General features: G+C 49.7%; 1 protein-coding gene across 3 annotated transcripts in view; it reads left to right on the top strand.

Annotated features, from left to right (window-relative positions):
• Positions 1 to 1,037: 1,037 nt before the first annotated feature.
• Positions 1,038 to 20,319, top strand: part of UBE2H (ubiquitin conjugating enzyme E2 H) — a 51,917-nt gene continuing 32,635 nt past the window's right edge. For 2 of the 3 annotated variants that reach the window (XM_086611247.1, XM_086611245.1), the window contains exon 1: positions 1,038 to 1,124. In XM_086611247.1, coding sequence (XP_086467373.1) covers positions 1,072 to 1,124 — 53 coding nt within the window. In that variant the 5' untranslated portion in view covers positions 1,038 to 1,071. Of the gene's footprint in view, positions 1,125 to 1,603; positions 1,807 to 20,319 lie in introns of those variants that run through there. The other variant, XM_086611249.1, reaches the window with a different exon arrangement.

Genomic DNA, 20,319 nt, shown 5'->3' with positions numbered 1-20,319 from the left:
TCCTCTTTGTCTCCCCAAATTCCTCCCAGCATATCTCACCCGGGGCGTGGATCTGACTCCCCGCGGATGTGTTACCTCCTGCCCCAGCCAGACTCCGGGCTGGAGGGGCATGTCGGGGCATTAAATGGAGGAAATCGCCCTCCCCCAAACACGCTTGTGGGATGAGTTACCCCTTTGCTTGGACTTTTGGGGGTTCCTCAGCTGCGTCTCCTCCCTGTGCGGGGAGGAAGTGTTGGGACAAATTTTGGGGTGATGTCGGGGTCAGGAATGCGGGATATCCGCCCCGGGTGCGGAGTTGCCACGCCAGAGCCCTGCCAGCTTGAGAGACACCCATTAGCACCATCATCACGTGCGCTGCTGTCACCCCCGGGATGTGACGGGTTCCTCCCCTATCCGGTTGGGTAAACTGAGGCACCGGGAAATGCTTTGCCGGTGTCGCACCGGAAAGCCGGTACGGTGACTCGTGCTGCAAAGCCCGGCCGTCCTCCATGTCCCTGGATTGCCATCCTGGCGGGGGGGAGAGGGTTAGGTTCAGTGGTGGCTGCCCCCCCCCCCCCCCCCCGCCTCACCCCGACGTCCTGCCGGACGGTGACCCCCGCGCTGCGGCCCCAGCGGGGTCTCGAACCCGCGGCCCCTCCACCACTCTCTCTCCCCCCCCCCCCCCGCACTACAACTCCCGGCGTGCCGCGGGGCGGGCGGGGCCGGCGCTGCGTTAGCGCCGCAACCAATGGCGACTGTGCGGGGCGGTGAGGTCACTGCGGGTGACGTCAGGGGTCCAGAGAGAGGCTCCGGCAGAGGCGACCGGAGCGGGGCTCGCGGCTGAGGGAGCGCGAGGCGGCGCGGGGGGGGCCCGGGCGGCGGCACCGGCGGCGGCACCACCGGAGGAGGAGGAGGAGGAGGAGGAGAGCGGCAGCGGCGACAGCAGCAGGCGGCGGCGGCGGCGGCAGCGGCGGGGGGGTCCCAGCAGCTCGGAGCCCGGCGCCCCCCCGCTCCCCTCGGTGCCGGGCGTCCCCGGTCCGCGGCGGCGGCGCTGACAGCCCGCCCGGAGCACCGGGGGCGGCCGCGGCCACCATGTCCTCCCCCAGCCCGGGCAAGAGGCGGATGGATACCGACGTGGTCAAGCTGTATCCTTCCCGCACCCCCTCCTCACCACCCCCCACCCCCCGCCACCCTCACCCTCCGCGGGGCGAGCCCGCCTCCTCCGCCGGGCCTGCACCGGGGCGGGAGGTGGGGGGGGGCACCGGGGAACCCCCTCCGGTGTCGCCCCCCACCCCCCCGGGCGGCAGCGGCGGCCCTTCCCGCGGCCCGGCCTAGGCCTCTCCCCAGAGCCGGGGCTCGGGCCTGCCCTCCCCGCGGGGTGAGGGCCTTCCTCCCCCCGCGCTGAGGAGGAGACCCACCCCCTCCCCTCGGCCTGTTATTTTGGGGGGGGCTTATCCCCTTCTGGGGCTTGACAGCCCCTGGGGGTGTCCCCCCCCCACCTTGGCGAAGCCCCCCCCGCCCGGTGCCCTGCACCCTCCCCCCCCCCCGCCCTGGCTCGCGGCCCAGTTGCTGGGGGAGGGTGAGGAAGAGGAGAGCAGCTCCAGCAGCCACAGCCCAAAGAAAGGCTTTTGTGGTGTTTATGATTACTTACTCCCTGATTTTCAGCCTGCGGTTCACGAAGCTTCTGGTGCTGGCTTAGGGACTGAATTTTGGGGGGGAGCAGGGGGGGCCCCCTCGAGGACTGCAGACCCGTGGCTGGGTGACGGGGGTGTTGGCGAAGGCTCCGGCGCCCGTCTCACGAGAGGTCTCGTTTATGTAACGCTCCAGGTTGGGTTCGGCTTTATTATTTTTCTTCCTCCCTCCCCTTCTGGGATAGATCTGTTTATATTTTTCCTCCTTGTTTTTATTCTTGGCCCTTTACAGGGCGGTGAATCCTTTTTCTCTCGGTCTGGAGTGTGGGTGGCATTTGAAAAATAAGGAAAAAAAAATCATTGGGAATTCGATTCTAGGATTGTCTTATTAATAGTTTTTGTTTACACGGTGGCGGTGTGTGCCGAAAGGGGGTAGGAATGACAAGAGTGCCTGGAAATGTTGATGTGAACGTGCCCGGACCTCCCTCAGCAGGACTCGGGTCCGCTGGCTCGGACTCGGCGCTGTCGGGGGTCGAGAAACGCGTCTGATTTAGTTTCCAGCAGGAGATAAACTTCTTTGGATTTCGTGGGGTGGTTTCCTTCGGGGAGGGGGGCAGGGAGGAGTGGCACCGCTCCTGTTTGTGGCTTATCGAAGGAAACTTCTGTTCGACGCGCAGCCTGCGTGTTTGTCTCTGCAAAGCTGCTCTTCTTATATATATATATATATAATTTTTTTTTCGCCTTGTTTTTAAGCAAATAGGAAATGACTAGCGATCGCGCTCGAATCGCAGCTATTTTTATCCGGGGGTTTAAAGTTACACACATGTCATACTCTGCCCAACGCCAATCGCGATCGATGCTTAATCGCACCGGGAGGAGGGTCAGGAATTCCAGCTGTTTAGTGGCGGCGGGGCGGGGGGGGAGAATAAAATCTTTCTTAGGGATAGTCTTGAAAGAGGTCTGGGCCGGAGGGAGGCTGAGGCCCAACCTGATCCTGATGCTGCTCTCCTTTCCCCTCCCCCTCTCTCTCCTTTTTTTTTTTTTTTGTTTCCTTCCCCTTTTTGTTCGATTTGTAGCCAGCATCTCCAGCAATCGCAGCATTTTAGGAGACAAAGAGCAGGTTTTTCTGGAGTGGCTTTGCTCGCTCTGTGTTTCTAGCGACGACAGGGGCCGTGTGGTGGTAGGTAGAAAGCCCTGAAGATCTGGCCTTGCTCCCAACGCTGGGTAGCTTCCACTCTGCTCCCTTTCTGCCCCCTGACAAAAGGAACCCAAGGCTTTTCCAAAAGGGAAGCCCTCGTTCTGGTCGGCACAGCCTTCCCTGTGTTTTCAGGGGTGAGGGTTAGAGCGGTCGCTCTCCTGCGGACAACAAACTTAGGAAGTTGGCTGTGTCAGATGACTCCTCACCACTCCTCCCTCCCTCCCCAGCCTTTTTTGTTTGTCTGCCCGACTTGCCTCGCCTGCCCGGGGTGAGCGCAGCTCCAGCTCGCTAGGCCCAGGCTTCCCAGATGCTTCCCTGGGGAATCTTCCTCCCTGGAAGCTGATCTGAAATAAGGCTCTGGTTCCAGACGTGGGAGCAAGGAGGGGTCCTGGTGCTGACCACAGGAGAGAGGGCTCGTCTGAAGGAATGTGCTTGAAGGCTGCTCCTCCCCAGGGCTTGAGGGTTTTGTTGTTGTGTAGGGTTTTCTTTTTTTTTTTTTTTCCCTTTCTCCCTTTTTGCTGCCATTTTCGTTACAGTTTCCCTTTTCAGCCCCTTTCCGTGTCTCCGACGGAGAATAATGGTATGGATTTATGGCCTGCCAAGGGCCACCTTTTCGAGTAGGGAGGGGGTGATGGGCAGAGTGAATAACACCGCTGCCTTCTCCTGCTCTGACAGGTTTAGGAGCTGAGTGGGGTCCTTTTATTCTTCCTGTTTTCAATCCCAACACGTCCGTGTCCTTTTGTGGATGCCTCTTTGTGAGCAGGGAAGGGGAGAGGTTGCTTGGCTCTCTAGGGCTGGCGAGGGGGTGGGCTGGGCTGGGGGGGGGGGGGGGGGGGCGGACACATGGAGCTCTGCGTGTGTGCCTTAATGTGTTGAACTGATGTTTAATAATCGCCTGAACGATTGTGTGCTGAAACTCTGAGTCACTCATTGTTTCTCTCCTGAGCGTTGTGTGGATGCTGGGGAAGGGCCTGCTGCGGGGATCCGCGTCACCTTCCTCCCTTCCTGGGGGGCTGCTGCCCCCCGCCACGCTCACTGAAGTTTCCTGGATGATCCCATGGCAGGGGGGTTGGAACTGGATGATGTTTGAGGTCCCTTCCAACCCAAACCGTTCTGTGATTCTATGACCTGTGTACCCACAGGGCGGGGGGCACTGCCTGCACCCCACCTGCGAGCGTGGCTGTGCAGGGAGCCCCCCGAAACACCTGGAGACCCCTTGCCAGCAGCCTGGAAGAGCAGGGTGTCCCGTGGGCATGCCGGCGAGCGCTCCAGCTCATGGCCAAGCCTCTCCAGGTAGCCACTGGCCCAGGCGCCCCCGCCCCGGGGGCTGCAGCGGTGCTGGGGGTGGGGGACCCCACTGCTGGTTCCCCCCAGCTTTGGGGTGAGCTGGCGGCCTCGGAGCTGTGTTGGCAGCGAGAGGCCTCGGGCAGAGCTCGCAGCCCCGCGGATTGGCTGCTCTGTTACTACCCGGAAACCGGGACCGGGGCGGAGCGAACCGCCAGCCGATGGGATGCCCCAACGGCGTCTTTACACCCTTGGGGGGACGCACCCCGGCACCCCGCAACCCCCCCGGACCGTAGGGCTGTTCGTTGCCGGCCGCGGCGGTTCCGAGCCGGGGTTTATTGTTCTGCGCCGGGGAGCGAGCCGGGGCGCTCCAGGGCGAGCTGTTTGCAGCCCCTCGGCGGACGGGAGTTTATTTCCCACTGATTTATTTTCCTCCTTTTGTGGATAGGTGTTTCTGGCTGGGCGTTGGAGTCCCCGAGCTCTATTTTTAAGCATGGGGGCTGGAAAAGGGAAGTGTCACCGTGTTCTGTGCATGAAAGGAATTACAAATAGCACCCGGCTTCGTTTGAATCTCCCTGCTCTGACCAGTTTACAGAGCTGAAGGTTTCGGAGCTACCGAGGAGCGTAACGCACGGAGCGTTGCACTCCCTTCTAATTTTAGGCTCGTCCTGAGTCAAGGAGAATAAAGGTCCAAAGCTCCTTAGTTCACCTGCGGCGTATTTTGTAATCGCCACACTCCCCGTGTTTGCTCCGCCGAGGCGAAGGGTAGGACACGGTTTACATTTGGGATAAATTCCTTTTTGTGTTCATTATAGGCTTACACCGCACTTATCATCCTGCTTGAACCCCTTCCAAGAGTCCCGTTGAGCAATAGGGCGGTCACGTGGCTCTGTTCTCTTTGGCCTGTCCCCAGGGGAAGAGCATGTGCGCCGGAATGTCTTGTTTTGGTAGGGTTTGATGATGTTTTGTTGGTGGGGTTTTTGTTCCTTTTTTTTTTTTTTTTTTTTTTCCCAAAGGATAGACATTTCTGGAAACTTTTCCGAATCGGAATGTAGATTTTAAAATGTCAACGCTGTATTTTGGGCAACCTGGTGTAGTGGAGGGTGTCCCTGCCCATGACAGGGGGGTTGGAACTGGATGATCTTGAAGGTCCCTTCCAACCCAAACCGTTCTGTGATTCCATGATTTCTTTCTGCTCTACTTCTGGGGCTCTGTTTTAATGAGGTCTCCGGGGATGAGGGTAGTCGTGTGGTGGTACTTCAAAACGCACAAAGACGTTTCAGAACTGGGAGAGCCCCCCGAGCCCCCCCTTCCCCTAAAGCAGTCAGAAATACTGGTACAGGTTATGGCTTATAAATAAAATCCAGTTAAACACGGCTCAGAACGTGTAGTGCTACCTACCATTGCGAGAACTCTAGATCCACGGATCGTTCTGCCGAAACCAAACTGACCAGAGGAAAAAAAGAAACGAATCCTCCTTGTTGCCTAAATGACAACTTTCAAGGGTATCATCTTGCTGCTTTTAGAGCTGGATGCGGCGTCTCCGCTGGTGGCTGGATTTTTTTTTTTTTTCCCCCCTAAAAGGCCGGGCTGTTGGCTGGAACTGTAAGTTCACTCTTCCACTGTTGCCTTGTCGGTTTGGTGGCGGAGGCTGCTGGAGCTCGGGCTCGGCGAGCAGACCTGGGAGCGCGGTGCACCTCCTTAATCGTGTGATTGGGAAGTCGTTGAGGTGAAAGTGGGGAATATGAATTGGGTTGAGATGCCGTGGAGCAGAGCGCCTGTTCTAGCTCGACATCCCAGCCCTATTTAAAATAAGAAAAATAAAGCCTTTGTTGCGTCGCGCTGCGTTCGGGTAGTTTTAACTGTTTCTCCGTCTCGTTCCCCAGACTCGGAGCTGTGGTTTTGAATTGTGGTTTTGATTCAGTATTCCGAAAAGTACAGCAGTCGTCTTTAGGATTATGCTTATGGTACCCAGCTCTTAAGACTAAACTGGCATTAGATTACTAAATGCTGATTAAACAAATCGTGGAGGCTGTTGCTCTGTAGTAACAGTTTAAAAAAAAAAAAAGTGCACGCAGGATTTCAGTAAAACAAGTGGCTTGCCTTGTAAAATGGTGTCCCTGCTCTCCTTTGGTGAGAGTCTCCCTGTCCCCTCTCTCCTGCTGCGTCTAGAAGGACGTGCTTGATGTTTCTTCTGTCTTTTCCAGTGAAGCTGTACGGTGCTCTGGGCAGGCTTGGGTTTGTAGCAGGTGATTGTTTTGAAGTGTCACCACAACTGTCTTAAAATCCCGGCAAGCTTTTGGAACCGCGTCTCGCCCAGCGCACTCCCACGTGTCCGGCGTTTCTTCGCAGCGGCAGCCAATAATGTTGGCTTCGAGCATGGCTGTGGTTCTTGCAAACCCTGTTGAAGACTTAATATGTAGGATTAAGCAGAAGGTGCCCCCCATGAGGCTCTGCATTGTTTCATTTGCCAGGGAAATACTACATTTAATCTTCATCTAAGTGCAGCTTGCCTTTTGTCCTGCTTCTGGCTATTGCTGTGCACTGGTATTAAAATTATGTTTTTTTAAAAAAAAAGCATAAAGAAACGATCTTATGAAAAGCTTGTAAGCAAAACTTTGAGGTTGCTGAACACTTGCTTTGTTGATACCTGCATGGCAAGCAGGAGGAGCTGCCCCGTGTTGTGCTGCTGCCTTCTTCCTTGAGCTCATGGAAAGCAGAGGTGAGCTTTTCCAGAGTGTGTTCTTACTTTGTTTTTACAAGAACATCAATTAATTGCTCCTTCAACTTAAATGCTGTCTTACCTTGTGCCTACCTGTTGTACCTGGAGCAGGTTGAGCAGACTGTTAATCTGGAAGGAGTAAATCCTGCAAGGTGCTGAGTGCCTCCTTTGGAGGGTCGGGCGCTTGCGGAGCTCTCACCTCGCCACTGGGTCACTCTGGGAGAAGGTGGTGGCACTTTGCTCCTTGGAGGCTCCAGGTTTGCAAGCAAAAGCGAAGGAGTGCTTAAATTCAGAGTCCTGATAGACTTTTCTCCTCGATTGTTTTCTTATTTTATTTTTTTCCAGGCACGTTAAAGCAGGAGGGATTGGGCTGTTAGGAAGGGAAGGGTGCATCTGAAACTGCCCCAGTGCAGAGCGATTGCTGGTTGCAGTATAACTTAATGTTCTCAGCACCTGTTGGTACTTGGTGCCCTTCTTAAACTGTGATTTAATCGGAGTCATAACCAGGATAAACACATAACAGGTTGTCGTTAAGGCAGGAGAGTGCCCACAGTTAAAGCGACAGGCTCCTGCATGGGGTGGCTTCCCAGCCAAATAGCTGTCTGTTTTACTGTCTCCTTAAATTGAAGGTGATGTGGTGCTGAGGCAGAGGTGTTTGGATTTTCTGCTTTGCTCTCCTGCCATTCTGGACATTATTCTGGCAGCAAAGACGAGAGATTGCTGAATAACTCTTTTTTTTTTTAAATATTGAATGTGAATTATAGAAGTGGGTGTGTGTATAGGAGTTGAGCGTTTCATTGTGCGTCTTATTGTGTGCATTCAGCTTCCCTCCTTTCACTCCCTGCGTTTCCCTGTGGATTTTGTCCATGTATTTCTGGAATAATGAACATAGAGCATTGCTCTTTGTTTTTCTTCGCTAAAACAGAGCTCGCGTGACTGAAGAATCATACGACCTTGCCGTCTCTGGTTTCCACCAGGTTCATGCAGCCTGTGTGCCGGTGCCTGTGGATTCCAGCAGGGAGCTTGCAGATGAAAACGCCCTGTGTGATGGATCTTAGGACAAGGGGTAATGGTTTTAAAATAGAGGGAGGTAGATTCATGTTGGATATTAGGAAAAAATTTTTTACCATGAGAGTTGTAGAACACTGGAACAGGTTGCCCAGAGAGGTGGTGGATGCTCCATCCCTGGAGACGTTCAAGGCCCGGTTGGATGAGGCCCTGAGCAACCTGATCTAGTTGGAGATATCCCTGTTCCTTGCAGGGGGGTTGGACTAGATGACCTTTGAAGGTCCCTTCCAGCCCTAACCATTCTAGGATTCTATGATCTCCTACCGCATCCCGGGGAAACGGTCCGAGTTGGTTTTATTGCTGGCAGAACCATGCGATTCTCCCTTTCTTCCTTTTTCCCCCTCCTTGCTTTTTTTTTTTTTTCCTTTTTCCACCTTCTTGGGATGTTCGGAATTGCTTGTTCCTTGACGCTGATGCACTTTGAGTACTGGTCAACCGTTGCAGAGAAGCACAGGCGATCGCTTGCTCATCACTGAGGCAATTTCTGCGTAATCTTTGCCAGGCTCTTCCCTCTCCTGTCTCAGTCCCTTCGGCCTTATGACCACACACCTCTAAATATGCCTCCTCATCTTCAGTCTCCGTCTTCTTCCAGTTCCTCAACCTCTCAGATAATGATCTGTCTGAGATTGAGGGTGGATTTAGTCTCTTGGAAAAAGGTGTTTCACTGCCTCTTGGGCTTGTGTAGCCATCAATGATTCTCTGCAAACTGGGGCTGGTGCTGGATTCAGGACTAAGATACTCTTTTTTTATTTTTATTTTTTTTCTGGTTACCATTGCAGCTTCCAAGAGCTGTCCTCTAGTCTTAAATCATTTGACTTATTCCCTGGAGCAAATTGATTCAGCCTTCCCAGAGAAGCCAAATCACTCACAGTCCGTTTTCTTGGTGTTTCAAATCAGGTAGAGGGGTGGATCTGCGTGTGTCGTTTCTAAACTGAGGTGGTGGTGGTGGTCTGTAGGCTCTAATCCCTTTTAAAGTGGGAATTACAGAGCATGCCCACATGTTCTGCGTGCTCCAAATGCAGGGAAGTGCAGGGGGTGGTGTGGACTTCTAGGTATTAGTGACTCAGAGTGAGGATGGGATTTTTCGATCGTTTTCAGCGGGTCAAATGCTGCTTTCCTGAAATGATTGCATTTCACTGGTGCCTGCTTTCCTTGGACTGAGTGCTAGAAGAAGCGTGAAATATTTTCTTTGAGGTTGTACAAATAGAGTGTCTGGGTGGATTATTCTGAAACACTTTGCACTATCTGGCTGTAGCTTTACCTGGCTTCAATTTTTTTTGTGATACTCCCTTAAAAATGAACGTTTTAAATTCGTGTTAATGTTTTCGTTAGGAAAAGTCTGCGTTTGTGACACTTGCTGCCCTTTAGGGGAGCTTTCCCCTGGAGGCATTTGTCATCCCCTGTGAAAGGTTGAGGTTAAAAGCTGGTAGTTGATTATTAGATAAATTTTGCATTATTTCCAAATTCCAGTGGGCTTTTCACCTGGCCTTGAGCGCTCTCTCCTGCGAGAGCAGAGCAGTGGTAGGGGACTTTGCATGTAAATTATAGATGTGCAAATCATTGCTGCCTTCCCGACTGCTTGGGTACTCTCCGTGTAACAGCTGATTGTTTCCAGTCAGTCGTCTGTGGACCTTTTATAATGACTGTATTGGGACAGACTATATCCAAATGGAGGTGAACAAGAGGGGATGAGGTGGTGGGATGCATAATGAATGAGTGGTATTGAGAGAGGATGAATAGTGGCCAGTCTGCCTGCTCCCAGCCCGAGCAAGGTATGGTTGGAAGGTAAGCTTAAGCATGTCTGCTCTGGAGAGACTCTGGCAGTCCACAGAATTGGAGGTTTTGACTGAAACCTGGCAGGATTTAGAGCAGAATCAGGTGCGTACGCAGTTATCAAGCTTACCCCCTGAAAAAGGAAGAAATTTTTCACTATTTTTAAACTGTACTGCCAAGCTGTAGTTTAGTTTTTGATCACCGTTGTGGACGTGGTTGAAGAGTTGAAAATGATCTTGGTTTTAGGGGCAAATGAAGCTGCTCTTTTATGTCTTGCTTAGTCAAGTGTAAATGGTTTGAAGCCAGATCTGTTTTTTTTATTTATTTTGAAAAGAACCGGGTTTGATTTTTAACTACATTGGGAGAGCGGCAGGCAGTTGGCTTTTCCGAAGCCCAGTGTCAGCCTTGGGAATCTGCACTGAGAGGAGCCTCGTGCTTTTGAATGCTGAAGGAAGAGAACGTGGCATGGAGTTGGTGATGGATGCAATCCCAAACATGCCTTCATGTCCTGGCTGTTCCCAAGCTCTTTTGTTTGGGGAAAGTCCTCTTTTTTTTTTTTTTTTTTTTCCTCCTGTCTTTATTAGGGGTAGGGAGAGATTTCTCCCTGGTGATACGTTTAATCAAAGCTGGAGGAAGCTGATGCTCTCTTACACAACCCTTTCTGCTGAAGGCAAATGAAACTGGTTATGTTTTTCTTCTGTCTGATACCGTTAATTCAAACTCACTGACCTTCCCTCTCAAGTCGTCGAAGCCAACACAGCTGAACGTGAACGCATGCAGAGCAAGGCAAGTTTTAAACCTCCTGATAACTGGGCTGCTTTCATGCTGACCTCGTGTTCCACGTGAGGAACGTGTCCATGTCCATGGCACTTGGGAGCAGTCCTCCATAGCGATGCGTTGGCCATGCTTCTTGAAGGTATCTACGTCATACTCGGCAGTTGCAGTTCGCTTGGACGAGAACAACTGATTTCCACAAAATTTTTAAATTTCTGAGGATGGCCTTGCTGTGTAATCCTCTGATTTGTACGACTGAAATACACAAACAGCCCTATTAGGAGTGAAGCACTTACACTGGCAATAATGTCAAATCTAACTGCGATGGAGCTCGGCGTGGTTATACTGGCTTACTCCTCGATGCTGTGGAAGCCACCTCCTGCTTTTTCTTTTAAGGCTTTCAACCCGTCACTGTGCCAGTTGTGAAATGAGGGAAGTGGTGAAAATAAGGAAGGTAGATGATCAGTGTTTTGTTTAACAGGCCTGGCATCATAGGTAACTTAATACTCCTGGCCTAGGGGAGGAATCCGTGTGCGGTTATTGGGGTAAACTTAGATCCCAAGAGGAGAATGTGGCTTTGAGAGACTGAGGGGGACAAGGCTGGGTTGAAAAGTGATGTCAGAAATCAGATCCTTGTAACTCAGTCCCGGAGTCTGCGTTCCTTGCAAGGGAAGGTATGCAGGGAGGTGTTAACTCCCCCTTGTCGAGGCTGATAGGAGCGACTGCACCCGGCAAGCGAGCTCACAGCCGGTGCTTTTCACAGTTTTTTAAAAGTTGGGGGCATGGTAATGAACTCATGTGTTTTGGGTAAAGCTCTGAGGTCTTGGATTGAAACAGATTCTGGCGTGCTTGCAACTGCTGAGAAAGTTACATGTTAGTCATAACCCAGGGGTTTTTATTACTTCATAGTTCCTGCCATGTTTTCTTTTGTTTGATGTTGGCAGCATGACCAGAAGGTTGCCTTGAAAAGGTGAGTTTAGATACTTGCCTTGTTTCCATCAAGATGGAGGAGATTTCGCCGGTAAAGAGCCATCCAGGCTCTGCTGCCTTTGCAGAAGGCAAAAGTAGTGCATTTTGCATGTAGAGAAAAGCACAGAGCTGGCGGGGGCATATCTGAAAACACTAGTTGTGGTTAAGTGCAAGACTGAAAAAATTATACTCCTGTAGCTTCAGCAAGTCGTTTAAGCTGTGAACTCTGCTTTGATTATCAGTCACTGGCTTGAATTTCCCCGGCACGATATTGAGACTTGCATCTTGCCAAATGAAACAAAAAATGTCGTGAAATGGAAAAGGTTGGCAATAATGTACTCACAGTGTTAAGCCCTTGCATCCATCAGAAGGTACTAGTTTGCACTTATTTTGCATCAGAAGGTACTATTTTGCACTTAAAAGCGTGCCGTAAACGTGCTCTGAAAGAAATAAGAACATTTGCTGACCCACTGAAATGAACTTGGTATTCAGTCCTGCACTGGACAATTAAACCATCTGCCTGTCCTCTGTTGCTAAACTCAATTTTACAGATTTAGAGTATAGATTGTTTAGGAGAGAATTGGGTTTGATTCTCAGCATCCGGTAAAGCCAGAGGATTAGATTCTTGCATTAGGATTCGGGATGATCAAATGCCAACGCGGGAGCTCCTCGCCCTGAGCTGCTTCACATCGGTTCCTGCAGACACGTGTCGATTTGTGCAGATGCTCAGGTGCCCGCTGAAAATCTGGCCCTTCAGACTGACCTGCTGTAGCTTTTTAAATATCAGTTCTCTGGAAAAAGAAAAATCTTTCATCGCTTCAACGTGATGCATTGGAAAAAGATTCACAGTTAAGCAAAGATTTGCCTGTTACGCTTGTTTAGTCATAGCAAGAAGTGGGTTTTGTGGGGTGGTTGTCTGCGTGGGGGTTCTGGCAAAGGTGATTTGAGGTTGTCGTGCAAAGCTGCCTCGAGAGAGCCCGGATGCTGCTGGTGCCTCTTCTCAACGTTGTGCACGTTGTTTCCTCCTCAGACTGTTTTCCGCCATGAGTTGGTTGCGCAAGTGGGGGATTGTATATGAGAACAGCTGAAGTTATAACCGGCTAGTTTGAGTCTGAACCAGCATCTCTGTCTTGTTAGAGCCAAAAGTTTTAGTCCTCTGCTGATGAATATTGCATTTGATGTCGTTTCCTTTTTTTAGACTTCAGTTTATGTGTTCACAAGGGCCTCCTGCTCAGCGTGGCTGGGGTGCAGCAGGATTCTGCAGGGTCAAGAGCTGCATTAGTGTGGTTTCTTTAGGAGTCTTGGAACATGTACAGCTTAGTAGTCCTGAAATTGTCCTCTGTGCCTCTCGGTGGCTTCCAGAGTCACAGGTTTCTTCACCTGAAGTTCAGTGTTCTTAGGACACTTCAGGATATTCTGCGTGCAACTCTCTCTCGCCAGTTTTCTGTGGATTTGGAAGGTACAAGAAGTGAGTCTTAAGACAGGTGAACTTCATAATCCTCTGTAGCTTTTGTTTTATTTCAAATAGCCGCTGGAGATCTGTTGCTGAGCACCCAGGGAAAGGCTTCACAGTTGGGTGTATGGTACTACAACGCTGAAGCCTTTTACTCTTCTTTACAAAGTGCTTGAAACAGAAGAAAAGCCCCTTAAAGGAAAGAGAGTCCTGAGCTGGAAGGTTTTATGCTTCTGTGAGTAAGTGTGCCTTGTCACTGCTGCTAGTTTTCTCTTGCTTGTTTTCCTTAATACACAAAAATTGTGGACAAGAGCATGTAAAACACCCAGGGTGCGGGGGGAGAACGTTCCTGTAATTCTTCAGAGAGACATGGGATGGATCAGAAGCTGAAACTGCTTGGCTCAGTCAAAGCCGTTGTATGTAGGTGTGAGTGAATAACAACTTCTCACCCTCCAGTTCTCCTGAAGTCACCCAAATGGCATCAGGACTTTGCAGCATGCACCTTCTCCTCTTAGGAACTGAATGGAGCTGACCAGGCTGCCACATGAGTCACAAAACCCCACATCAACTGTTTTTAGGTCATTACCAGACTGGACTAAATTTAGCATATGAGCCAGAAGTGTATCCAGCCTCCTGCCCAGTCCCTGTTTCTGGGCTATCTGTTTGGGCCGTGCACTACAACCAGTCGTACATCTGCTGAAGACGAGGGGTGAAATCCTGGACCGTTTTTAATCACACGGAGCAGGTACACCGCCGAGGTTTGCTTGCCAAGTTCCTGAATAACACCATGCGAAGTGGAAAGAGAGTTTTAGGGAAGAGCACAGTTTGCTGAGCTGGTGACAGAATATGGAACTTCCCATCCCATGGATGACAGGCTTGAGTCAAGTCTGTGTTGACAGTGGCTCTGGGCAGATAAAAGGAGAGACTTGTCCAGATTTTGGTTGCCCGTGTATCGGTTGGCTGCATTCCGTGGCCCAAAAGCTGGACTCTGGTTGCTGCCAGAGATCTGTGCTGGTTTAGGGGTAGGAACAGCTCGTGCTCGGAGCAAAAGGGGAAGCGTTTTCCTCATTAACCTTAAAATACATCTTATGTAGAGAACGTTCCCACCTCCTTTATTTCGAGCCCCACATCTCTTAAAGTTGTCAAGATGGGAGCAATGAGTAAAGAGGGGGAAAAATAAGTCACTGACAGTACAAGGGAAAATTTTGAGGCTACTGGGAACAGTGCCCTGGTTCTGCAGTTCCAAGCTGTCTTTCATTTTAACTTCCTTGGTTGTTTCAGGATTCTGTTTATTTGCAGTAGCACACTAGTTAATTAGGGGGTTTTCTGCGGATTAGTAGTATTGTCATCCAAAATGGCTCAAAGAGTGTCAAGTCTGCTTAATTCTGATTTATTAAAGAAGGCTGTGATAAATGTGTGTCTTTGAAACTCTGCTGGGTCTGCCGGAGGTCGCCTGTAATTCAGAGCATCTGGCGAAGGTCAGCACTAGGCTTTTTGTTCTGCAGTGGTGTAAGCTTTGGGTTTTTTTTCAGCTCATCTCTGAAGGAGGAGATACTTCAAACTCGGTGACAAAAATCCCACTTTTCAGGCAGCTGCACCCACTAACGACTAAGCTGTGTTAATTAGTTTTTAGTGCAGTTGCAGTAGTGTTCCTTTGTCCCTTCTATAATGGGCATCCAAACAGATGATGTCAAGGAATCTTCTGTTTCAGCTGAATTTAACTAATTATAAGAAAGCACTGCCTTCACTCTCCAAAGCTCAATAACACAGTCTAAAAGCTGGGAATAGCAGTGATTAACAATAGCATTTATATCGATAGTGTGGCTTGTGTTGCGGTGATTTATGCAAAACTTGATTACAAAGTTCAGTTTTAAATTGGCTTTTTTTTTTTTTGATCCACGTAACAAACTTCAGGTGTTGTTATTCCTGCAGGAAACCTCGAGGAAGTGTTCTTCCTGCAGCTAACAGAAATATGTGGACATAAATTGGGATGGCTAATTTGGAAAACTCCCCTGGGCTCCGTCTTCAGATAACTGATGTGCCTCTCGTTAGGGAGCTGAGAGGGAAGGGGGATAATTAAGCCTGAGCAGATGTGCTAGAACAAGCTCTTGGATCAGAAGCTAAAGGGTTGGGTGATGAGGAGCTCCTGACTTCAGCAGGTGCAAACTTGCTCCTCTGTCCTGGTCCTCCTCTCAAAGTGGATTTGATGCTTCTTGCTGCGTAGGAAGCTTTGCTTCCAAGAGCTTTAAAACGGCCGGCTGTGAGAGCACCTTCCAGGGAAAGTTCCCACTCTCTCTCCAGCCCTTCCATTTGTGCAGCTCAGAGGTGCTTTCAGAGGAAGCAGCCTGGCCACAGCGAGGACTATGTGTTCCTATGTTTTAGCAACACCCTCTGCTGTTCTGCTGGTCATGTTATTAAAAAAAAAAATAACCCTACTTTTTCCCTTCCTCTGATTGTGGTGGTGTTGCTTGTGCCAGAGCAGCTTTAACGAGCCCCTGCCTCCCCAGGAGATGCGGAGATCGGAGGCTTCGCGTAGCTGGAGGAAGCCATGGCGCTTGAGAAACAGCCTGGGCCACTTGCTTTTGCTTCTGGTGCAGCTGCTGAGCGAAGGCCTGGTCTTCAAAACTTGGAAACTGTAAAAAAAAAAAAAGAGAGAAGAAAAAAGAAAAAAAAAGAGTATTTGACATGACTGAATGCAGCGTGGCGGGTGTCCCGGGGTGAGGGCACCCTCCGTTCCGGGCACCGGTGCCACCCCGGCTCTGCCTCGCCGCGGTTTTGTGGATGGCTGGCGAGCTCCAGCCTGCTGGTGCATTCACATCTCCAAACAAAGCCCCAAACTCTTTGTCAGGCTCCTTCCTTGGCAACCTTTCTGCCGCGTCCCTAAAGCCGGCCTTTCCGTTGCACAAGGAAGCTGGTGTGGGGATCATTGTTAGTCTCCAAGTATGGCTCTTTCATGTCTTCCTCCCGAACACAATGTATCCTTATACCTTAAACGTCAGGAAAATCCTGTGCAGTTAATCCTTTGGGAAAGGCCAAAAACCCCTCGGAAGCGCTCGAGACTTTTAGAAATACTCGTCAGCAGGCGAATGTTTCACTTCTTGGTGCAAAAGCCGATGGTAGGAACTGGACGCGAGAGGAATCGCAGAGACTAACAGAAGCAGCAGCCTGGCTTCTTAAATTTCCAAGGGTGATAAAGAAGTGAACTTTATACAGATGGTTCGGTGATTGACCAAACTATGCCATGTTTGCAGTTAGAGTTAGTGGCGTGATGGATGGGAAGCAGCACGTATCGACGCTCTGTCTAACCTTGGGAATGTGTGTCTGTCGGTATTTGCTCCATCCCGAGAGGCACAGTGGAAGCTGACCTGACTCGGAGTAGGTAGAAGGCTGAGTGATGGATCCATCCTTATAAATAAACCTTTAAATACAGGTGGCCAACAGGACTGAACAAAATCAAAACCACTTGCCTCGTCTGTTTACAGGAAGCACTGAACAGGCCACAGTGCCCCATTGCTCTCATTACAGAGTAAGAATAAAGGGGATAATTGATTTAATAGCGATGACAATGGCGTGTTGGATCGTTGTAGGCATTTGTGTACAAAGCCGTGGCACGCAGGAAGCTCCTACACCTTTCCTTTCAGCAAAATGGAGCTGCAGTTTCTTGGTACATGGGACTGTTGGGTGTTTTATATTGCAGGTGACCTAGAAAGAGGGAAAACAGTGTCTGTGGGCTTCGACTGCAGTGTGTAACCAAGGTCTTGGTCCTAAATCACTTTTTTTTTTTTCTGCTTTGGTTTGAGAGAAAACAGTGTATGGTCTGTGTTGGAAACTGTGGTTGTGGTTGTCATAACTTCACCAGTTCTGTGATTCAGATACAGCGTAAAGTCATCTCCCGCTCAGGTCGTTTGTTTGGCTTAAAAAAACCCCCAACAACATTGTGTGTAAGACCCTGTCTGAGCTGTTCCTTTAAAACGTTGCTCCTGAGATGCCTTTTAACAAAACTGAGGAGGGGAGAAGCAAATCTGATCCCTGCAGAAGTTCTGGCAGGCTCTGTCAGGACTCCTTGCTGTAGCAGGGAGAAGAGGACAAACCTGATCCTCGTGCTTTTGCGAGGGATCTATAAAAGGCGTACTGCCCTTGGATTGCCCATCGCCGGGTCCGGACGTGCCCTTGCAAGGTGTGGGTGCTGCATCAACAGACTGGTTAATGTGTTAGTGTAGTTAAAGTGTTCAAGGCCAGGTTGGATGAGGCTTTGAGCTACCTGGTGTAGTGGAGGGTGTCCCTGCCCATGGCAGGGGGGTTGGAACTGGATGATCTTGAGGTCCCTTCCAACCCAAACCGTTCTATGATTCTAATGACAGCGTTTTGTTAGTGGCCGTGTCGGTGGAAGCCCCTTTGTGTAGGTAAGAGGTAGACAGCCCCAAGGGCGACGTTCATCCTGGTGATTTTCCACCTGCTCTGCACGTTGTCTGCTGAACCTGGGAATCAGCAGAAGAGCAGAATTTAACTTGTTCTTGAAAAAACGTGTTTCTAATAAAGTGGTTTGAAAGGAACAGAAATCCACAGGTCCCTCGGGGTGTGATGCACCCTGAAACAAACACCTGTATCTGGTAGAGCATCATGTGTTACTTCAGATTGGGCTGCTACGGGTGGTGGGGAATCTGGATTGATGCCACACAATTGCTTTTCCCCTGTGTTACTTTAGGTCAAGGGAATTGTACTAATCTCTGGCTTAATTTCCAAATTCAGTTTGCTTTTATTTCATAGAATCATAGGATGGTTTGGGTTGGAAGGGGCCTTAAAGATCATCTAGTTCCAGCCCCTCTGCCATGGGCAGGGACACCATGCTGCAGAAATACCAGTGGTTTCTGAGATTTGTTTTAAAGCTCGTTTCTTTGAGGAGTAGCAGATAATAACCCTTCTCCAGGAAGGCTCAGAAACGCTGGAGCTTCTGGCTCGAGTAGCAAAATATTCTGTAACAAACAAATGTCAGTCGTGCCCTGTTCTTTAGAGGGAGAAATAATTTCCAAAATGTCTTGGAGACACCTTATTGCCCTTCTGGTTGGTACAGAAAACGCCGGATGCGTGGCAGTTCACTACTAGGATTTTTGATATTAAGCACATAAGCTCAGGACGTTAATTGTTCTCGAATGCTTTAAGTTGAAGAAGCTTTGTGAGGACCAGTGCTGCTTAATTTTCACTGGCACTGTCCACTTCAATGCTTGCTCTGGGCTCTGAGTCTTATTTCCAGTTTAAGCACAGCTTGCTCTAGCTGGCGTTTCAAATAGTTGTTGCTGTCTCGATTCTGAAAATTACCGTTTACAAATTCCTTAAAAAAAAAAAAAAAAACCACTCAGTGCATGTGTGACCTCAACGAGCAAGAAATACATCATTAAGTATTTCGTGTACTCTCGCTGGTGTGGGGTTGGAAGGAGCTCTGCATAACGAGGCTACGCTGTAGACAGCTCCGTATCCTTGGTGTAAGAGGTGCTTACGGAGCAGCTCTGCCTCTTGTTTCTGCTCCGATGTTTCGGAGACTCCGCTCCAGCTGTCGGCTCCGTTAGCTTTACAGCAAAGGTCAGCAAAGCAAACCTCTTCCATGGATCTGGTTTTAGAGCGATACATCTGAGGAGGTGCCCCACAGGTATCTTCCCAGTCACGTTGCCAAACCCTTTAGTGTTGGAAAGGCAGCCCGAGCAGCTCACTGTCTCGCTCTTGTCGCGAATGCTTATCACACGGACCAGCTCGTGGTGTGCTGCCAGGGTTTTTGTGCTAAACCAGCGCTTCCTGGTGAGTCTCACCTCTGTTGTGCCTGTACACTTAAAACAGAAAAAGGAAAAATCCCACTGAATTAAGTTGCTGGCAGGTCATGGAGAGCTGTCGTGATACGTTATCCTCATTCCAAGGGATCCTAAACAGGACTTTAAATGTCTTTCCTCCCCCCCCCCCCCCCCCCCCCCCCCCGACGTTTTAATAGTTCAAGTTTGAGTTTGTTTGTGCAAAGCCTCTTTTAGAGAGGACTTTCAGGATTTTTGTTGAAGAGGCATCCCGGTGTGAAGTGCTTATTAAAACAATTCTCAGGATTCCCGTATTTAACACTTTCTCAGTTCGGCGTTACGAGGTAGCCCAAGGCGGTGCAGTGTATGGGCATCCCCTCGGCGAGCCTCTGTGGCCCGATTCAGCATCCCCTGCAGGCAAGAAAAGATCCTGGTAAAGGGGAGCAAAGAGGATGAGGACTCTGGTTCCAGAACTGGTAACTATTCCATGCCATGGAAAATTAAGCTTATATTGAACAGAATATAACTCTGAATTTACCAGAGAGAAAAGATTTACTTTGTCACTTCCTCTTTCCCCTCTTGATTTTTTAAAATCAAGAACTTGAGATACTTCTAGATTTTTTTTTCCTAAATAAAAACTTGTCAAAGCTCAGCTGCTGACCTCCTCTGCATCTGTCTGCTTTGACTTACGAATGTGTTACATCCCAAGGGCTTTACAGCCTGAGGAGATGGTTGTTTGTACGTTTGGGGTTTCGTGTCGCTGTTGCTGAGGTGGCTTGACATGCTTGCAGTTTCTAAATGACTGTGTAGGTTCCTTGGAGTGAAAAAGCATTTCAGAAAACTCTACGGCAACCTAAAACAAACTTCACTTGAGGGAAGAGGCCACATCTTAAGATAATACGTCTTCGGGAAGTCTAAATTAGTGAAACATTCCACCTGCATGAACACGTGAAAAGTATTTTGCTTTTAACAGACCTGGTGTGTTCTTGTAAAACGTGTGGTGGGGCGCAGCCCCCAAAACGCAGTTACATCTCAGGCTTGGTGTCAGGTCTAGCAACCGTTTGGGCTCCCTCTCTCAATGCTGTGGTTTTGTAACCACGATTTCTCTTTCTGGAGCGTTTTGGCACTTCTTGAATCCTCGGAAAGAGGAAATCAACGGTAGCCAACGCAACTGGAAAAAGAAATGATTGTATTTTTTCCTTCTGATATTTCACTTAAAATGCACATGAAATTTCTCGCTTGTTTGAGAAGTTTATTATTTGTACATTAAATGTTCTGCTCCTACCAATATGTACAATCACCATGGTAACAAACTTCTCTTGATGGAAGCTGTAGCAATGCAAATATTGTATCTAGTGGTTTAGCTTACAGGCAGATGCATGGCCATGGAAATTACTACTGCTGTCATCTCTGGTGCTTCTGGATCTGGCTTTGGTTTCCCCCATGACTGACTTTGAATGTCAGCGTAGTGAATTCTGTGGCTGGCTGAGAGTGCCGGTTCCTGATTATTTCTGCTTTGTTCATGCCAGGTGAGCAACTTGTATTGAACTCTTCTGGGAGGCTCAGGCATCATGTCAGAGGAGACCAATGCAATCGCATCGTAGGGATGATTTTCAGCTCTCCAGTTATCCTGGAGAAGCCCAGGACCTTATGCTCCTGAATCATGGCTCTGTATGTTGTCTTCCTTGCTA

The sequence above is a fragment of the Tauraco erythrolophus genome, chromosome 4, assembly GCF_009769465.1.
Source record: "Tauraco erythrolophus isolate bTauEry1 chromosome 4, bTauEry1.pri, whole genome shotgun sequence".
Lineage (NCBI taxonomy): Eukaryota > Metazoa > Chordata > Aves > Musophagiformes > Musophagidae > Tauraco > Tauraco erythrolophus.
This window is presented reverse-complemented; position numbering and strand designations above follow the sequence as displayed.